The sequence below is a fragment of the Cataglyphis hispanica genome, chromosome 11 (assembly GCF_021464435.1).
Source record: "Cataglyphis hispanica isolate Lineage 1 chromosome 11, ULB_Chis1_1.0, whole genome shotgun sequence".
NCBI classification, from domain to species: domain Eukaryota; kingdom Metazoa; phylum Arthropoda; class Insecta; order Hymenoptera; family Formicidae; genus Cataglyphis; species Cataglyphis hispanica.
In genome coordinates, this window is record NC_065964.1 from 7,512,908 (window position 1) to 7,531,250 (window position 18,343).

At 31.4% G+C, this 18,343-nt stretch overlaps 1 protein-coding gene across 1 annotated transcript; it reads left to right on the forward strand.

The window, feature by feature from the left end:
• The first annotated feature begins 1,245 nt into the window (after positions 1–1,245).
• On the forward strand, positions 1,246–7,456 carry LOC126853229 (uncharacterized). The gene is made up of 5 exons (XM_050598823.1): positions 1,246–1,476; positions 5,640–5,826; positions 6,195–6,352; positions 6,443–6,562; positions 6,760–7,456. Exons 1-5 carry the CDS (start codon positions 1,457–1,459, stop codon positions 6,920–6,922), a joined length of 648 nt encoding a protein of 215 aa, XP_050454780.1. The 5' UTR covers positions 1,246–1,456; the 3' UTR covers positions 6,923–7,456.
• Positions 7,457–18,343: the final 10,887 nt, after the last annotated feature.

Genomic DNA, 18,343 nt, shown 5'->3' on the forward strand with positions numbered 1-18,343 from the left:
CTCGCTGGACAATATCTTTTCCGTGCTATCAACAGACCAGCACGACCATTGGAATTTGAATTTACATCGTGCTGGGCGAAGACGAGTCGCGAATGCCAGAGGCATAAATTTCGCGAAACGCGTGTGTGTACTGGCGCGGACAATCAAGATATTGAAAATGATAAGGAAAGAAATACAGGGGAACGGCGAAAAAAAGTATACGTGAGGAAAATATGATATGCGATTATTTCCTAAATTTTGGGATGAAAAGAGAGAAAAAGTTATACGACAGAAGTTGATGTTTCCTCAGGAAACAAAAAGAACGAAAAAATTGATTAAAATTTAATTATTCTTACTAGATTTCACAAAGGACAAATTTTATATCTTAATTCTAAAGAGTTATGTGGCTAATTATTTAATAACGATATTCAAAGAAAAATGATTAATTTAGCGCTACGTTTTAGCTCGACATTTTTGACACAAATTTTATTAATATTATCAGCATGAAATACCAGATTTGTTTAAATAAAATATCTCTTGTTGCAATATATTAGTAGCAATGTAATGTATTTTAAATTTCGAAGGTAATTACTGGAAAATGTGGCGTTATCGAAACAGAGTCATTAGTTATTCAGACTTGCAGAATATTTAATCGAAACTCAGCGCATACGTTGCATATGTTTTTTTTTTTGCGAAAGAAAAGAAAATAATATCTTCGAAAATATCGTCGCGTCAATTTATCGAGCAATGTGCATTGCTTCGTCACCGGCATATATGGAAAATATTCTGCAATCGATGCAAGAAGGTGCGTCATTGCCCAAGAGATCGCCGACTCTTTCTCATCATCATGATCTTTCTCTCTTTAAATTTCTTCGAAAAATATTATTTTTCTTGTAGTACAAGATGGTACAAGTGGTCGCATTAAAAAAAAAATTGCAGTTTTGAATTACAAAAGACCATATCGATAGTTATGCATGTCTTATCGCACTACGGTATGTAAATCATTTTTTGTAAAAATACATTCAACGGATCCAATTACCCAGCGGGCTTACAAAGTACACGAGTAACGTGTGCCACTCGTTGCCTCCTTAGGTTCGTGCGAAACCTAAATCCGTGTATTTATGGTGTATTACACAGACGACGTGAGGGGGTGAGTATACGAGTATCATTAAGGATACATCGCAGTCTCACACATATGCTATCGCGAATCGTGCACGGGTGGTTGCTGGCAGAGTGAGAGTGCCATATATAGAGAGAGAAGGGGAAACTCGCCTCGGCACTCCAAAGTACACAGCCTCCGCGATTACAGTGGTGTGCTTCTTCGGTTCCTTCTATTCTGTTGTCGCCTAATATCCATTCTTCGCGCCAGTGGTAATAATCAGCCACAGATAAGTGGTTTCCCGCACGTCGCAGCCGCCAAACAAGACCACGACATCCACAGAACCAACGCAATTTCTACGACAGGCCGTCCGACACCATGAAACTTACGTTGTTCACGTGAGTACGCGTCATTCGAGACAATCGAATGTTTCGGTATAAAAAATAAAATTTTTATAAACTTTATATATTAGAGATACAACTTTAATTTGAAATAAATTTCGCAGTTTATAGACTCTTACTTTATTATAGGATTGAACGACTCGACACTTTCTTACTCCATAATAAACAAATATAATCGAAATCACGTCTTTCTTTTGATAGTGACTGCAAATGATTATACTCGCGCATAAATAATAGATTATTCTAATCGAACAGCTGTTTGGCGGTATTATTAAATAGAAATAAGCGGCAAAAAGACTCTTTTTACCGCTAACTTTAGATATATCTATTTATTCACACAAATCACGTGTATCATGACGTTGTTTGACAATACCAAATGCTCTCTGATAATCAGAAAGTGCAACAAGAAATAAGGATGCAAGAAAAAATTTCAGGCATTGTCACACCGACTAATTCTGATCATATCTATAGATTACAGATCACCTCTGGTGATCAATCTGAATAATTCCAAGGCCAGGTATATACATTCGCAATTGAAAGGTATATCTATGCGCACTCGTTGTCTCAGGCTTAATATCTGTAATTGAAATTGCCCTGCCGGAAATTGCGGCTGCCGATAATTTTCGATAGCGAATGTAGATTGATTTATTCAATAGTTAATATATTCCGAATTGTTTAACATAATATTTCCATATGAATTGAAAGTAATTCGTTCCATGGTTAGATCATAAATGAGTGTTTCAATTTTATAAGAAGTTATTCATTATGTCTTATAAATCTTTGCTCATATTGGTTATTTCACGCTACATACTCGCGTTTAATTAAATAATTTAACATTTCGATCGGATTCATGCTCAAGTATGTTGCAAGTCGTATACTTGATTTGTATATGTATAATAATGTATATATTAATAATGGTATATGCAAAGAGAGGCACGTTATGCAAACGGACAGTTACAGTGGATCGAGTTCTTTCCTGGTTCTGACCAGGAAATTGATTAGAAAAGTAACGGGAGAGCGAGAGCGCATAACAGCGATTATTACTGAAATCAATTAATATATGCATTACACTAGAGAAACAAGAAATTTGTATAGTCTGAGAATCGTTATCTCTCCTTGGTGTTATCTTTACGAATAATGCATATCAAGTATCTTTGCTTCTGCATTATAAATTAGCAAAAAAAAATAAAACAAAAACATATTTATTATATGCTGAAGCAAGTTTCTTTAAGCATGCAATAAAAGTGCATTAAATATAAATTTATAATACAGAAGAAAGAAATAAAAAAATGTTTAAAAGGATAAGAAAAGATTAAGAAATATAAAGAAAAGAAAGAAAGAAAATGATGTTATTTTAATCTGTGCAAAAGAAATTTGAATATATATTTCGCAAACACAATTTCTGATTTAAATTTTTATAAGAAAGGATTGAGAAACTTCTTTTTTAAATATGTTGACTCTATTTTGATTAACAAAAAATTTTCAACTTTTTATATGGCAAACACACACTAAATCTTTTCCACTTATTTAAAAAGAAAAAATATGTAAAGAGAAAGATGAGAATAAAATATAAGAAATGATAGAGAGAGAAGGGAGAAAGAAAAATGAAAGAGATAATGGCGAAATTTCTTATGCATAACGGAAGCAATAAATGCCCATGCATTATGTTAACGATATCCTTTAGATGGAATAATGCGAATGGAATAATCGCTTCCTTTCAAGGCGAAGTTCTAACAAGTCTAGTGATTTCGCGAAGCGAGAAAATCGGCCAGGTATGATAAATTATTTTATTCCCGAGATATAAATAAAAATTTGCATACGTTAGAAGACTATGTTAACGAGAAAATGTATTCTGCGTTAGGACAATTTTGTACTTCTATATATGATGAAAATTATATTTATTAATTATTATCTAGTGATTAAAGAAAAAATAAGTGATTGATTAGGATAACAAAATTGAAATTGTTATTGATGCAATGTATAAGTTAAAAAAACACGCGTAGCTTTTAACGTTTATGAGACATGTGTCTTATTAATGATGAAGCAAACATGAAGATAATTTTAATACCTTTGACTATAAATATGTTGGTTGTCTTTGTTAACAGTGAAAGCATGATATCACGCGATAATACGCAATGAACGTGCTGTTTTGTCTTAAAGAACAGACGAATTTTTATCCATAATGTAGCGAGAATATTCAGAGACAGAATATTAATTAAGCGCTAGCAAATATATTCATAATATAGAAATATTAATCGAAAACATTATTACGACATTTTATAAATGATATGCGTTATTTTCAACAAGCGTATACAGAGAGAGAGAGAGAGAGAGAGAGATCTGCGGGATATAATTTATTTTTCAGGATTCCGTTTAGCAAAGAATTTAATTGTTGCTCCCGAATAAAAAACTTATATTCAATAAAGTAATGACTTGGATGCAACATGTGCGATCCACGTGGTTAATGTCATGCTGCGTAAACACAACCATAATGTGTTACAAACACGAAGGATGTAATGTAAATTAATCTTGAACTCGATTATTGTGATTATATTTAATGAATTTAGAGAATAAAATTTTGAATATGGCCAAGCTTCAAAAAAAATTTGATTTGTGCAATTTTATCGATTCACACAAAGATAATTATTTAAAAGAATAATTTACTGATTTTTTCCAAGAAACTTTGAAGTGTATAGAAATTATTATTAAAAAATATTTATAATTTCACAGAAACAATATCTCTTGCAAAATATTCATTCAAACGATAACGAATGGTTTTGTCATCCTCCCTAGAATGTCGTCATTATTTTCGTTCCAATTCGTGCTTCGAATTCGCGTTTTCGCAATCGTCCAGCACGTGGATATTCCTACGGTGATCTATCGATCGGGATCGCCGGACTTTTGCGGATCCTTCGAAATTTTGTCTTCCCTCCCTTCAACTCTCTTTTCTTACCCGGGGCCTCGAGTTCGGGCCTGGTTTTCTTGACATTTGTGAGCCGTCTCACGTATATGAATGTCCCGTCGTAACGGCGCGGCCAATCCCGAACAGCGCGGTGTACGAGTTGCACGAGCAGAGAAAGTAAGTCTCGTGTACGTGAATATCACAGGTCAAAATCCACCTGGTGTACACGGATCTACTATCACGCGAAACGAACGAACACGCGCCGAGCCACGTCGAGCATACGTAATAATCGTTGCAGCGCATGTCTCTCTCATGAAGTAGGATCTTTCGTCCTCGGATTCTTTTTTCGATCCTGGCGAAAGCTGCGATTAGGAATTCTTACTTGTGTGTCCTGCATAAAACGTTTGCTTGCGCGAAAACAATTGTTCGATGTGTCTGTCTCAGAAAAAAAATTCAATCTCTTGGTCTCCTTGCGAATAATTGTATACTTCAAATAAGCAGGAAGATGTGTAGGAGTCCAGAAATTTATTTTTTACAGAAAGTTGACAAAATAGTGAAAGAAACTTCTTACTATGTAAATAAAATATAAAAATTTAATTGGATTAAAATTTGTAAAATTATTATGCGTAGAAATCTTTAATATAATAGTAAAGTCTTAAATAAAGATTTCTTTAAAAATCATAAAAATCAAGATGTGGATTATGTAAGAAAAAAATTCTAGAGAATTCTCTCTCTGTAACGCATAAGAATGTCTCCTGTTCTTTTAATTCCTACCTTTTAATCTTGCATGCTCCAGCTTCTGAATTCTCAGGGCAATAATCTGACTTGCATATATTTTGCCGTCTCGTAAATGTAGCCTGTCAATTTAACCGCAGTAAACTTGTTTCGCAGCGCTACGTACTTGAATAACATATTTTTAATACGCAACAGCACAGATTGTTTAGTGGTTTTCATACGATTTTTCAGCCTGACGCCTTCCTCTTCGACCAAGAGAAAAATAATTTTCTAAGGACGTAATCTGCATGCTGAATCGCGTGCTGCAATCTGTAGCTAGTAAAACGTTCTTCCGTAATTCTTGTAATACTTATGGGTCTAAATTTTGCGACACTTATACATAGTTTTTGTGCTACATACTTAAACTAATTCCATTTTTGTGCGCTTTTTGAAAAGATCTCTTTTCTAACATGTTTGTAATTTAAGGACTTATTTTAGAAAATAAAAAAATAGAACTGTTGCATACGTAACGTGTTTCTTGCAGAATCTTCGCTCTCTGTATAATAGCTGTCTGCAGATCAGCCGAAGAGGAATATGATTATGAGGAAGAAGTAGCAGCACCGGTGACGCCACCAGCACCGGCAAAACCGGCAAGTAGTCGGCTAGGTGGTCTCTTATCCTCGAGAGGACGAGCTAATGTAGCAACTGCAGGGAAAAAAAAAGTAGCACCGGTGAGTCTACTGTATTTTCAATCAATTTTAATGCACTGATTTATCTGAAATAGTGATTATATTTATTTGTGTTTATTTTATATATATTTTTAATATATATATACAATATATAATATATAAAACAAACGATATAAGACAAGATATTTGCAATATAAATACTTAAATAAAAAAATAAAACGTTATACATATAAAATGTACAAATGTATTGTGTAAATAGTTTTATTTGCGAACAAATCACGATTAATTAATTATAATTATATTAAAAATTGGATCTGATATTTATATTTTTATGTTTTGATAAGAATACACAAAATAGAATATGCAAAATAATCTTTTTGTTTTTGTTCTCTCTTCTTTTCATTCTTTAGACTCAATCAACGACATCGAAACCGGTAGAACAAGTACCTGAGGAAGATGACGTGGAAAGCGAAGATGAGCTTGAAAACAGTCAAGAACATGAAGCTCCTACGACAACGACTGAATCTGCGAAAAAGCTTCGTAATGCTGGTGGTGTCAGGCCCTTTAGGTAACTTTTTTTATTCAGTGAAATACTCGCTCTTCAGATGTTGTCTAATATAGACGTTTTTTAACAAATATGCGCATAATATAATTTTAGATCAAATGAAGATCTTTTGGCCGCCTTGAAAAGGAGAAGAGCGCAGACCGGACCCAGCAGTCATTCACGGGAAACTGCTACCACGCATTCTACAGCAGAACATACAACAGCAAAACCAAAGTAATGCAGTATGATAAAAAAAAAGATTTATATTTTATATAATATTTATAATTATTGTATATTTAATTAAATCTTAAGTATAAAGTGTTTTCCTATTTCAAAACAAAAGTACAGTAAATTTTTATAAAAATGATTATTTTACCTGTCATATATTTTATGAAGTACATATTATATATGTATTGAATAATATGTTTCAGAGCTAGCACAAATAATCGTAGCAAAGCTAGCGCAGGTGGTGAAACAAGAACGTCAGGGCGCGGCAGGTTTGGAGGAAGAGGAGGTAAGACTGTACAAGAGGAGGTCGAAGAGACTCAACAGGAAGAAGTCCAAGTAAAACCTAAAGCATATCGCAGAGGTTAAATCAATCGCCAATTTATGTGATGATACTTGTTTAAACTTGTTGAGATTTTTTATAATACACATTAATTAAATTCGACGACTTAAAAACTACGTTGAAAAACTGTGTCGTCTTCTATATTGCAAAGTTCAAGATCTTTGTAAAACGATCTCGTCAACGAATAATGTGCTGCTGCCATGTCCGAGCAAAAGATCAATTTTTGCATACTCGAATTTTTGATAACATAATTGCTATATATAAAGATTTTTAATATATTTTGGGTACATAAGTCATATAAAGATATTACGTCTTTCTCGAAGAATGACAGACCTTGTTCATGATTCGCCATATGATATCAAAAATATGAGCGATGAAGAAAAAATTGACAAATCACCGTATTAATTATTACAATAGGAGCTAATTAAAAAGAACAAAGTCTTCCTCTTTGCTACAAAGTGATGTGTATATAGCAAAACATTGCGATCCCTCAAGTACTTAAATCTATTATATAAATGTAAATTAATATGACAATAAAGTGTTTCTGGAAAACGACTCTATTTCACGGCTATCTTTCAATTATTTTTGCAATATAATATTTTGACAAAACGATATTCTATAATTAAAACTCTAATTATATTATTTGAATATGGAGAAGATGCGAAATGTAAAATGTGACGAGTTTAAAATATAAACGTAAATTTAAATTAATATCTGGAATCATATTTTTTTAAACATAATTTTTCTTTTCTTGAATAGCGTATATCAAATTTTAAATAGTGTTAACAAAATTTGAAATCTATGAAAGAAATATAAATGTAACATAGATATAATATAATAGCTGTCGAAGATTCAGTTTACGTGCAAATAAAAATGTGGTTATTCTTAGTTGTGTTAAAAAAAGATAATTTATGTATCAATCAACACATTTAAGAACTCCGACAATAAACTTTTAATTAATCTGATCGGCGTCTATTGGACACATCTTTATCCTTTATTGTCTCGTCACATTTTGTAAATATTCGGGTCATGATAAAAAAGAATAATGATGCACACTTCGTGGAATGTGCCCATTGGAGAAACTCCTACCATGACTCTTGGAATGTTGGAGGTGTTTGGTGCATGCACTCTCGCATTTCTATGTCTTGCATTATGCGAGAGAGAAGGAAAGAGAGAGAGAGAGAGAGAGAGAGAGAAAAGTTGAATTGCCTATTACTGCCGAAAGTTTAGTATGATCGTTTCATCATTCAATCACAATAAATCGCATTTATAATGCGCATTTCTTTCATCTATCGAAATATTTTACAAAACCGCAGCATGCAGAAATTGTCTCGAGATACGACAATAATGTGGATCATAATAAAAAAAATATTGGAATCATTTAGCATTGTACATTTTAATTTCATTCTTTTTTCAAGTCTCTTGTAGTCCGGATTTTAAATATGAATTATTTAAAAGCTGAAAATTGTAGGCATTAAGTAACAGGTTGCGATACGAATCGGCGGCTGATCCAAAAGAGATGACCTATAGACGAGTATAATTTGTTCGTGAGCACGAGAGCGCTGAACTTTAAAGTTTATCTTCGGTTCGATTTTACCGGACAAGGTTGATATTTCTGCCATTTCGGCTGTTCTCGCGTGCCACGCAGCCTTGGGACGATCAAGATGGGAGAGTCATGAACCGCCCAATAAATCGAGAGAGAGAGTGTGGACAGAATGCTAGAAAACGAGAAGAAACCAAAGAGAGAAAGAGCGAGAGAGAGAGAGAGAGAGAGAGAGAGAGAAAAGTGGCTTTCGCGATCGAGGTCCATAAGAGAAGAGGTATAGGACGGGCAGAAAAGTGAGAGGAAGTCATCTGGTCGGCCTTGAAGCCTTTACGAGGAACATTTCACTCACAAAGAACATCCACGCTGCGTCATGACGTCGGGATGCCACGTTTCGGCCACGAATGACGAAAGGAAAGGTGAGAAGGAAAAGAAAAAAACGAAAGTGACTTGAGAGGAGAAGCACCAATGCTATTTTTGGAAGATCAGAAAATAAAGATGTTTTATGTAGATAAAACAGCTAAAACATCTTCATCTCTATAGTTGCAAAAATCTTCTAAGTAAAAAAAATTGACATTTTAGCTATAATCATAACTATATTTATATTAGCGACAAACGCGAGAATAGATGTATTATTATCAAATTTTAGACAATCTTACATTTTTTTTGAGCAAAAAAAAAACGTGAAATTTTAATTCACCACAAGATGGATTTTAATATCTTAATCTTAACGACATTCTGCCTTTTTATCGTTAAATCTGTTTTAATTCCTAAGGATTGATATTAAATCATTATTTATTGCTGTAAAATTAGCGTAAAAATTTCAAAGAAATTTTTAATATATATATTTTTTAATATATATAATTTTTAATATATATATTCAAAAAAATATTCTATTATAATGTTTTTGTTAAAGTAAATAATAATGATTCTTATATATATTAAGTAAGCGAGAGTTTGAGGAATGCTTTGAAACAAAGACTATTGTCACAAGATGCGGTATTGGTAGAAAGTCCAAGATTTTAATTGCGACTCGAGAATAATCTGGCCGTGTTCATTCTACCATCCTTGATCCGGCGACACTTCATTAGGAATTTCCCATTTCACTCGACTTCCATCGTTAATGCAATTACACCATCCCCGCCGATTACAGCAAAACCATCGTTACTTGTTTCTAAGGAAGAAAAACAATTTCCGTCTTTGATAGAAAAAAATAGTACGCAGTGAAAGGAGAGAAATTTTGATGTCGTGATCTCTCGGATTGCACGCACAAACCTCTCTGCCTGTGGAAAGGTATATTATCGCTGTTATGATGGCAAAGGTTAAATCTAACTTCATCTTTGAATATCACGCATTCTTTTCGATTTATTCTTTGTCTACAAATATTTTAATAAATTGGAGAATATTTTCTTAGCTGGTATTTTATAAAAAAATACTCTATGTGTCAGCAACTTCCTTTCATTCTAACATGTGTTGATAATTATGGTTCAAGTTTAATTAAAAATTTATATAATGCTAAGTTAATTTTATTTTATAAAATCTAATTAAAACAAGAATTTGTATATATATACACATGTGTATTGTATATATATTGTGTGGGTATTATTTATTTTTAAATCTTTATAATGATGAAACAATCGTATAAATATATTCGCATTAAATTCTGCATTATATCGTCAGATGTATTATATCCAATTATGTAACTAAATGTGATTGCTTGAAATGGTCATAATATTCATCTTTGAAGTGTAAACAGAAATATATTCGTGGGCAATGCAACAAGTTTCAAATTGATCTTTTGATGATGATGTCGTAGAAAAAATTACAAGAGAAATCACATTTTACACATGTTATTTATATCTACATATTTATGGAAAAAATAATAAATTGTACGGTATTATTTTCCATAAAAAATATATTATTTACATTTAGAATTATTCAAGAGATCATATATATATATAAAATATGTATATTTGTAATATTTCTAAGTAAACCGAAATTAAAAATTAATTTTAAAGTAGCTATTTCAAATTTGTATTTAATAATTCAAAATTCTTTTCTTATCTTTTAAGCAGATTTAATAGATATATAAATTGTTTAAAATATAATAATTATCGATAGAAAAATTAATCTCTCAAGACAAATATGATTTTATAATTATATAAATGTGTAGATTTTAATGAATTGCAATTGTGTTTGCTGTCGCCAACAATAAATGGTCATTGCGACATGAGGAAACAATTATGGAAATACATGTATTATAACTCATGCCAGCGCATTGCACAAATTGTAGCAGTGCATATCCTCTAAGAACAAATAAGTATGTTTGTCGATTGCATGCTCACTAAGATAGCCTATAATTATACTTTATTTGCAAGACTAAAGAAATGTTGCATTAAGAAGAGATATTCTTGATCTATTATTCTTCACGAGGCTAAGGATTACTCAAGACACCGCATCGAGATGATGCGAATATATACATTTCGCGATTAGGTAATAAGCACTGATGAATTATCTATATAGTAATTTAGTTCAATTAAATAATATTCAGAAAAATTTCATACAAGTTTTATATTTTTCAATGCCAGAAATGAAATAAAATTATTTTTTATTTTCTAAAAACATTAAAGAGATTTATAGAATTAACTGTTTGTGCACATTTATTATTTTTAATAAAATATTTCACACAATGTGAATCAAATATTCTTTAATGATGTCTGATAAAATTATACTATTTATTTTTGTAAATCAGAAATAAGTTTTTATTGAAGAACACATTGAAAAATTGCTTTGCGCATCATATATTTATTGACTGTTTAATTAATTTATTTAGTATCAATCATTATAATAGCAAACACAGGATGTATCTCATTTATTAATAATCTTCCTATCTCACGCATCAAAGAGAAAAATCACGAATCATAGAATTAATGTTTACGACATTAGTGACCAAGACCATAATTAAAGTTACATCCTAATCAATGAGTGAGAATAACGCGTAATGATAAAGCAAATAAAATAGCACGCGGAGAGAGGAAGAGGAAAAGACTTTCTCTCAATCGGGCGGAGGAGATCCTTAGTCGCTTTCCCCGATATCGCATCTGTCTACGCGCGTCGAACATGCAAGACCAATATGTGAGGATAAAAATGTATAGTAATAAAAGTGAAAAAATTATAAAATTGTATTATATATCACAACGAATTTTTGGCAGAGAGATAATTTTGTGCGCAAACAGCATATTATTACGCGAACGAGAAAGTAGAAATTATACAAAGTTAATAGATAAAATCGGAATTACCGTTGCGAATCTATAATTGTTAAACCGATTAACGATTACTTAACAACTACAATGATAAATCCACATAATTATCAACTAAGATAAAGTTATTCGATTTTTTTATTTAGCTTCTTACTCAACTTTTTACGCTTAGATATCAATAATGCACAATTGCGTAATGCACGAAGAATACGCGTGATGCATTAAACTGAATTAACATATGATTCAAGAATGAAAAAAAGCGATATGCGCACAAATGACAATATAATTATAATGTTTTCGTCAGCCGCGATTGATACATATTAGGCATTCACACGATACAAGGTTAAGGTCACTACATAAGAAATAACAAAATTATCAACAATAAAGAAATGATGTCCATCTTGGAATATGATATTATATTCCATAATACTTTCCTATTAAAATATGTTTCAACTAGATACTGTTATAAGAATGATAAAAATTTTTTAATTGTTATATGTTATAATTCTATTAATGCTTTTATTTATTTTATCATATTTGTTAAATAATTTCTAAATAAACATTAATCATTTAAAGAAATAGCTGCAGAGAATTAACATCCCTAAAATGTCTAGAATCCCTAGAATCTAAAACAGCTATGGTTTTACATTTAATTACAATCTACAATTATTAGTCGTAATTATGCATGTGTAATTTTCTTAAGCTTAACGTGAAATTAATTGAAGAAAAAATAAGATTCTTTTTAATTGTTCAAAATGCCAATTAAAACATTTGATTTCTCTTGCAAATTTTTCTCTTGAAAATTGTTTTTATTAACTTCTTTATATCGATATTAAGTTTGCCCTTTTGTTTTTTCCTAATCGAGGAGTGTTTCTCGAATGATTTCTGATAATGACGTCCACATGCGTTTGCTATGCGTGTACGAGAAAATATAGAACTTTGCCATCATCGCAAAGTGGGTCAAGTTGATATCCGGTTTCGCGAAACCGGAATGTTCAGCCATGCAAAAAATCTTTCTCTACTTCTCTAATGATTCCTGATCGGGATGCATTTTATAAAGCGATAATAGTATGCATTAGACTAGATACATTATTTAAATACATTACAGTGTATATGTATATATATATATATATATATATATATATATATATATATATATCGGAAGAATAGTAATATAAAAATTAGCAATATAAAAGTTTAGATTTAAAAAAAAATAATAGCAAAGACATGGATTCATTGATGACTTTTAAATTTGAGGAAAAAAATAATATTGCCGAGTACAAGTTATGATAAATTAAAAATAAGTTAAACAAATAAAAGATATCTGCGAGAATATAACAAGTGGTAAATCAAAACGATGAACGTAATTATGTCACTGTTTTCTTTTTAAAAAAGAAGCTGTCAAACAGAGATAATAGCCCTCGCGCAGTTCATCAGCTTTATCTTGTTTATTGCCTTTACAACAGAAAAACATATTAGCATTTACGTAAGAAAATGCAATAGTATATTGAAGAAGGTAAAGAGAAATAAAGATATACGGTTGCTTTCACGCGACCAACGTCGCGACGTGCGTCTCTCATAAGCTCATGATAAATGTCTCTTTGCAAATGGGAAATGCAAGGATTATTTTGCGAGAGACGCGTACGTATTATTAGTCGACGCATGTCAAATGCGTCGAGAGAGTATGGGGATAAACGCTGAGGAAGGAAAACGCCTGAACCGGTCGATCTCCCCGACAAAAGCGAGTAGGAGGCACTTTCCATGAAATTCCTTTAGGCGCCTCGACGAATTTCGTCATTCTGCGCGTCGTCTACCAACGAAATCGAAAACGCTTTATTACTATCACTTATTCATTGGTGGCGGCAAAAGCCCTTGACTTGGCCATGTAAAAAATGAGTACAGAGATTCAGAGAAATTTATTTCGTAAAGATGCGAAAATTCGCTTCAATCACATTAATTGATTGGAATTTAAAACTTTTTATATTACTTTCTATTCTCTGTTTCTTTTATATATGTGAACAAATATCAAAATATAATTATATAATAGTAACATAATATAATTATATTATTAAAAATGCAACGTGTATGTCATATACATGCAATTTGATAAATAAAACAGATAAAATCATCAGTATGATTACATATAAATTTTTTTAATCGTAGGTAGCAATTTGCAAGATCTTTTGAGAATGCGATAAGTCGAAATGAAATCCCGACGTTGCAAAATATACTCTCGCATATCTAAAATTGAACAAGGCTAAGCCATACAATCGCCATCTGATCGAATCATTTCTAACGATTTCTAACTAGCAGCTTGATCTCGTCAATGCGCAGCAATGGTTACGATAAAGAAACGGCATATTAAAAAATCGGCAGCTGTTCTTGTTTATTGATCTTATTTTTATATCCAGACGTTGACGCGCAAGAAAAGGACAATTAAAATATTGACAGCCAAGTAAGAGATAGAATAAAAGATTTGTAATAAGATATTTTTTTTATTTATTTGTATATGTATATTTTTATATTTTTTCAAATATATTGTTACAAAATCAAATAGAGAATCTCTTTTAAGATGTCAGCTTAGAGAAATTATGCTTCAACTCTACCCATTGTTTGAACTCATTTATAAATATAGTGTCTAATTGTAAATTACACTGATCCGATAGCATGATTTAGCCGTTGCTTTAGCCTATATATATTCTATTTTAAAGTCGTGTAGCAGACTATTTTATAGTGCACAGATGATTTTCACCAATGACACCATTGTTTTCGTACCTTCTCATCAATATTTATACGCACTCTTTGGAAATTCCGATCCTATCCCGTCCTTAACATTGAATGGCTTAGTCGTATTCAATTTTAGATATGCGAGAAGATATTTTGCAACGTCGGGATTTCACTTCGATTTATCACATTCCCGAAAGATCCCGTAAACTGTTACTTACGATTAAAAAAATTTGCATGTAATCATACTGATTTCTATCTCATCGATATAAATAAAATATTAATAAAGTTAATAAAATAGCTAATATATATATATATATACAAATTATATATATACACAAACAAAATGTCCTAACAAAATAAATGTGACACATATGTAGAAGATATATATCTTGTTGTTCATTACATTCACATTATTAATGTAAATTATATGAATTTTTTTATATTATACATAAAATATAACGTATATTTTTAATAAAAATTTGAGTAAAAAATAAATTATATATATAGAAATTATATGAAAAAGTAAAGATCAATTATTTTAATTAAATATGTCAACAAAATTTAATTTATGTTTTATATTTCTCAATAATAGAAACAACAAAAAAATATTTGTACCAAGAGAAAGTAAAGTTTGTGTAAAAATAAATCCGAATTGCAAACGGCACTTTCTGTACTTCGTTGGCAGTAACAGCCACTTGTTTGGCTATTCACCAACCTCTTGTGATTCTTTTACGTTTAATCGGTTTCGTTTGATGTGCGAAACGTGCGGTTACTCGAAATGCTGACTTTCCTGGCGAATCGCCATCTTTTACAATGCTTTTGCGTAAATTTATCACGTTTCATGTTCTTTGATAAATCGCGTGCAATTAAAATATCAACTTTCTAGCCGAAAATCATTAAGATATCTTTAAATTTTAAATTTTAAAGATATCTAGCTCCTATTATAATTTTATACGATGATTAATAAATAAAACGAGCCAAATTCACGAATAGAATTATAATAATTTTTATTTATTTTTAATTCTCGGACAACGGACGATGTAATCATTCTATACAGGATATCTCTAAAGTCTGACCTAGTCCTATGGATGTCGGAAACAGTTTTAGATATGGAAAAATGTTTCAAACAAAAGTTGTAGGATATTAAGGAGGATAGATGATGAAAATATGGACTTGATCTTGAGTCAAGTTTTTGTCTGAAACATTTTTCCATATCTGAAGCCATTTCCGAGATTCAAGAGGCTGAGTCAGATTTTAGAAATACTCTGTATATATAATTCTACGTATATATTTTTTAGTTCTAGGTCCAATGTGAGATAAACAATTTCATCCATTTCCTGAGAAAGTGCTTCTATATACTATCCATTATTCCGCCCTCCATTCGCATAATTACGATATATATTACAATCAAGATCTTTCCATAGATCAATTACAGACCTCATATTTTAAAGCATTTATAATTGAATAATTTACTTTATATTGTTTATATTTTAGCAGTGAAACACGAGATGAACGACAAAAAGAAATCACGGATAGAGAACAGGCTTTCCATCGAGTTTTGAAAGTCTCAATAACACACACGTGTTAAAGATATCTTTACACTCGGAGACGCTATGGATTCTGATCGTGTATATATCGAGCTGTAACTGCTTTTCGAAAGTATTGGGAAAACAGTTGGTTGGTCCTTTAAAGGTCGATTGGGATGCAGTGCAAGTTCCGCGAAAGTGCAGTCAAGGTTCTCCGTTTCCCGCGAGCATACGAGTGTATATATATATATATATATATATATATATCGATGATTTCGATTCTGTAAAATGCACGTATGTGTATCAATGACCTTGGCTTGAAGAAACACGCGATCGAGATTAAGAACCGTTTCGAAACTGCGTTGGCAACGATAAGTCCTTCTCTTTCGATAGAAAGGAAGAGCATATCACCTACAAATTGAGGCGCAAAATGCACTAGGGCGTTTCAGATATCTTTGATCATCAAAACACATATATTAATGATAAATTTATAATAAATTATAATATATGAAAAATCAAAAATGAAAAGGATTATATTTCATTGTTAAAATATTGTTGTCTACTTTAGACATGTTTATATTTAAATTTTTATCAAGTAGTAGTTGATGTGAATATACGTATAATTATTAAACTATTAAGAAGAATTCATTCATAAAATTAAATTCTGTCTTAAATCTTCTTTTTTTTGCTTTAATTTTTAATTGATGCCAAATGCACGAAACGCTCAAAGCGATTTCATATCTCGTCAACTATAAAGCAGACAAATGTCAGACGCAGAAACGTCACTAATACGGGAAGACCTTGAGATCTTGCAATTTTTTTTTCACATATGATTTATTTCTCTCAATTTCGGTTTTGTCAGCAAAATCATTATCATTCGACAAGGCCTCTCGACAACGGCAATTTTCATGTATACGCTGCACCAGAAGCGTATTTACGGCACGCAGTGTCAATAGCCTCCCATATTTAGCCTTCGACTTGCACGTAGAAGGTCCGTCGTTGCAGCGGATATCGTTTGCGTCGCGATGAATGGCAATTATCTCCGAGCTGATTCTCAATCTCTATATAAGCAAAATTTTTTAAATACACTAGGCAACATATGTCTGTACCGTGTAGAAATAAAAAAAAATACCAACATTGACATATCGGTTTTAGCTTTGAACTCGAGCGAAAAATTTGGAATACAAATTTTATATATATATATATATCCATAAATATTTATTAAAAACTATTTTTCATTTCTTATTTTAAATTGTGGCAAAAAGAACGAAGAAAAAATATTCCGTATATTCCGTATATTCCGCGTTTGGTGAAACGTGATGGTGAAACAACAATTATTTTCTACATATTTCGATTCTTACTCGGTTTCTTTTGTTACTATTCTTATTACGTCGTAAATTAGATCTGGCGATTCAAATATTGTTTTACGGACTCCTCGTTCCGCAGGATGCACAATGCAATATTTAAGAATTATGTTGGCCTACGTAGACAGAGAGCTTGTTCCGACGATTGAACCTCGTAGTTATGTCACCCCATTCGTGGTGTAACTCGCGGCGAAAAAAGACATTGTTCTCTCGCATTTCGCGTGCTTGCCTACCCGAGGAGCACGCACGGGTGCTCTCCTTGTCAAGAGAAAGTCTGGTAGATATATCTATACGCCTACGGAGAATCACCATAGATTTGATCGCATATTCGCCAATTATAAGCAATTGTTAAAAACAAAATTAAGAAAAAATTGGTCAATAGTTTAGACACGTAATTTATATATCTTATCAATAATTATATATCTAAAAAGCAAAAAAAAATATAAATTTGATTTTTCATGAAAGCCTTGTAGAATTATAAAATTACAAGCGATGTTAAATTTTTCGAGTTAAATTTTATTTTCAAATTTATATTTTTAAATCTATTTTTTTTTCAACTTCTCAAATATCAATTTATTGTCACAAAATAATTCGTATAGGATAAATTAAAGTAACTGTGGCAATATAATAAATGTATAATTATAAAATTGTCTCGTATTGTCTTATGAATATATATTGAGAAATACAAAAACAAACAATTAATGCAAAAGATTCTAATACAAACTAGTAGCGACGTCGTATGTGCACAAAGTGAACGCCGACGACGGTTGATCGTTTCAACCTTGATTCAGAGTGTAATATTGCCATGGATAAGGTTGCATTCTCACATCTATTCTATCTGACATTGCATTTGCTTATTTTCAAATTCCGGATAATTGTGTTTTTCTAGATATTATATAAAAAAAAGATCTGCCATATATAATAATTTGAAAAATAAAATCGAGAAAATATAATTTATGTTGCTTTATCATGCGCTCTTGTCCCTTGCACTCTGTATAAAATGTATTTTTCTCTTTTTTTTCTCTTT

Excerpts from the sequence above, each read along its gene's own strand:
- LOC126853229 (XM_050598823.1), top strand. The coding sequence starts at position 1,457 with ATGAAACTTACGTTGTTCAC. Across the intron at positions 1,477-5,639 it reads ATGAAACTTACGTTGTTCAC|AATCTTCGCTCTCTGTATAA; the intron begins GTGAGTACGCGT and ends TGTTTCTTGCAG. Across the intron at positions 5,827-6,194 it reads GGAAAAAAAAAGTAGCACCG|ACTCAATCAACGACATCGAA; the intron begins GTGAGTCTACTG and ends TTCATTCTTTAG.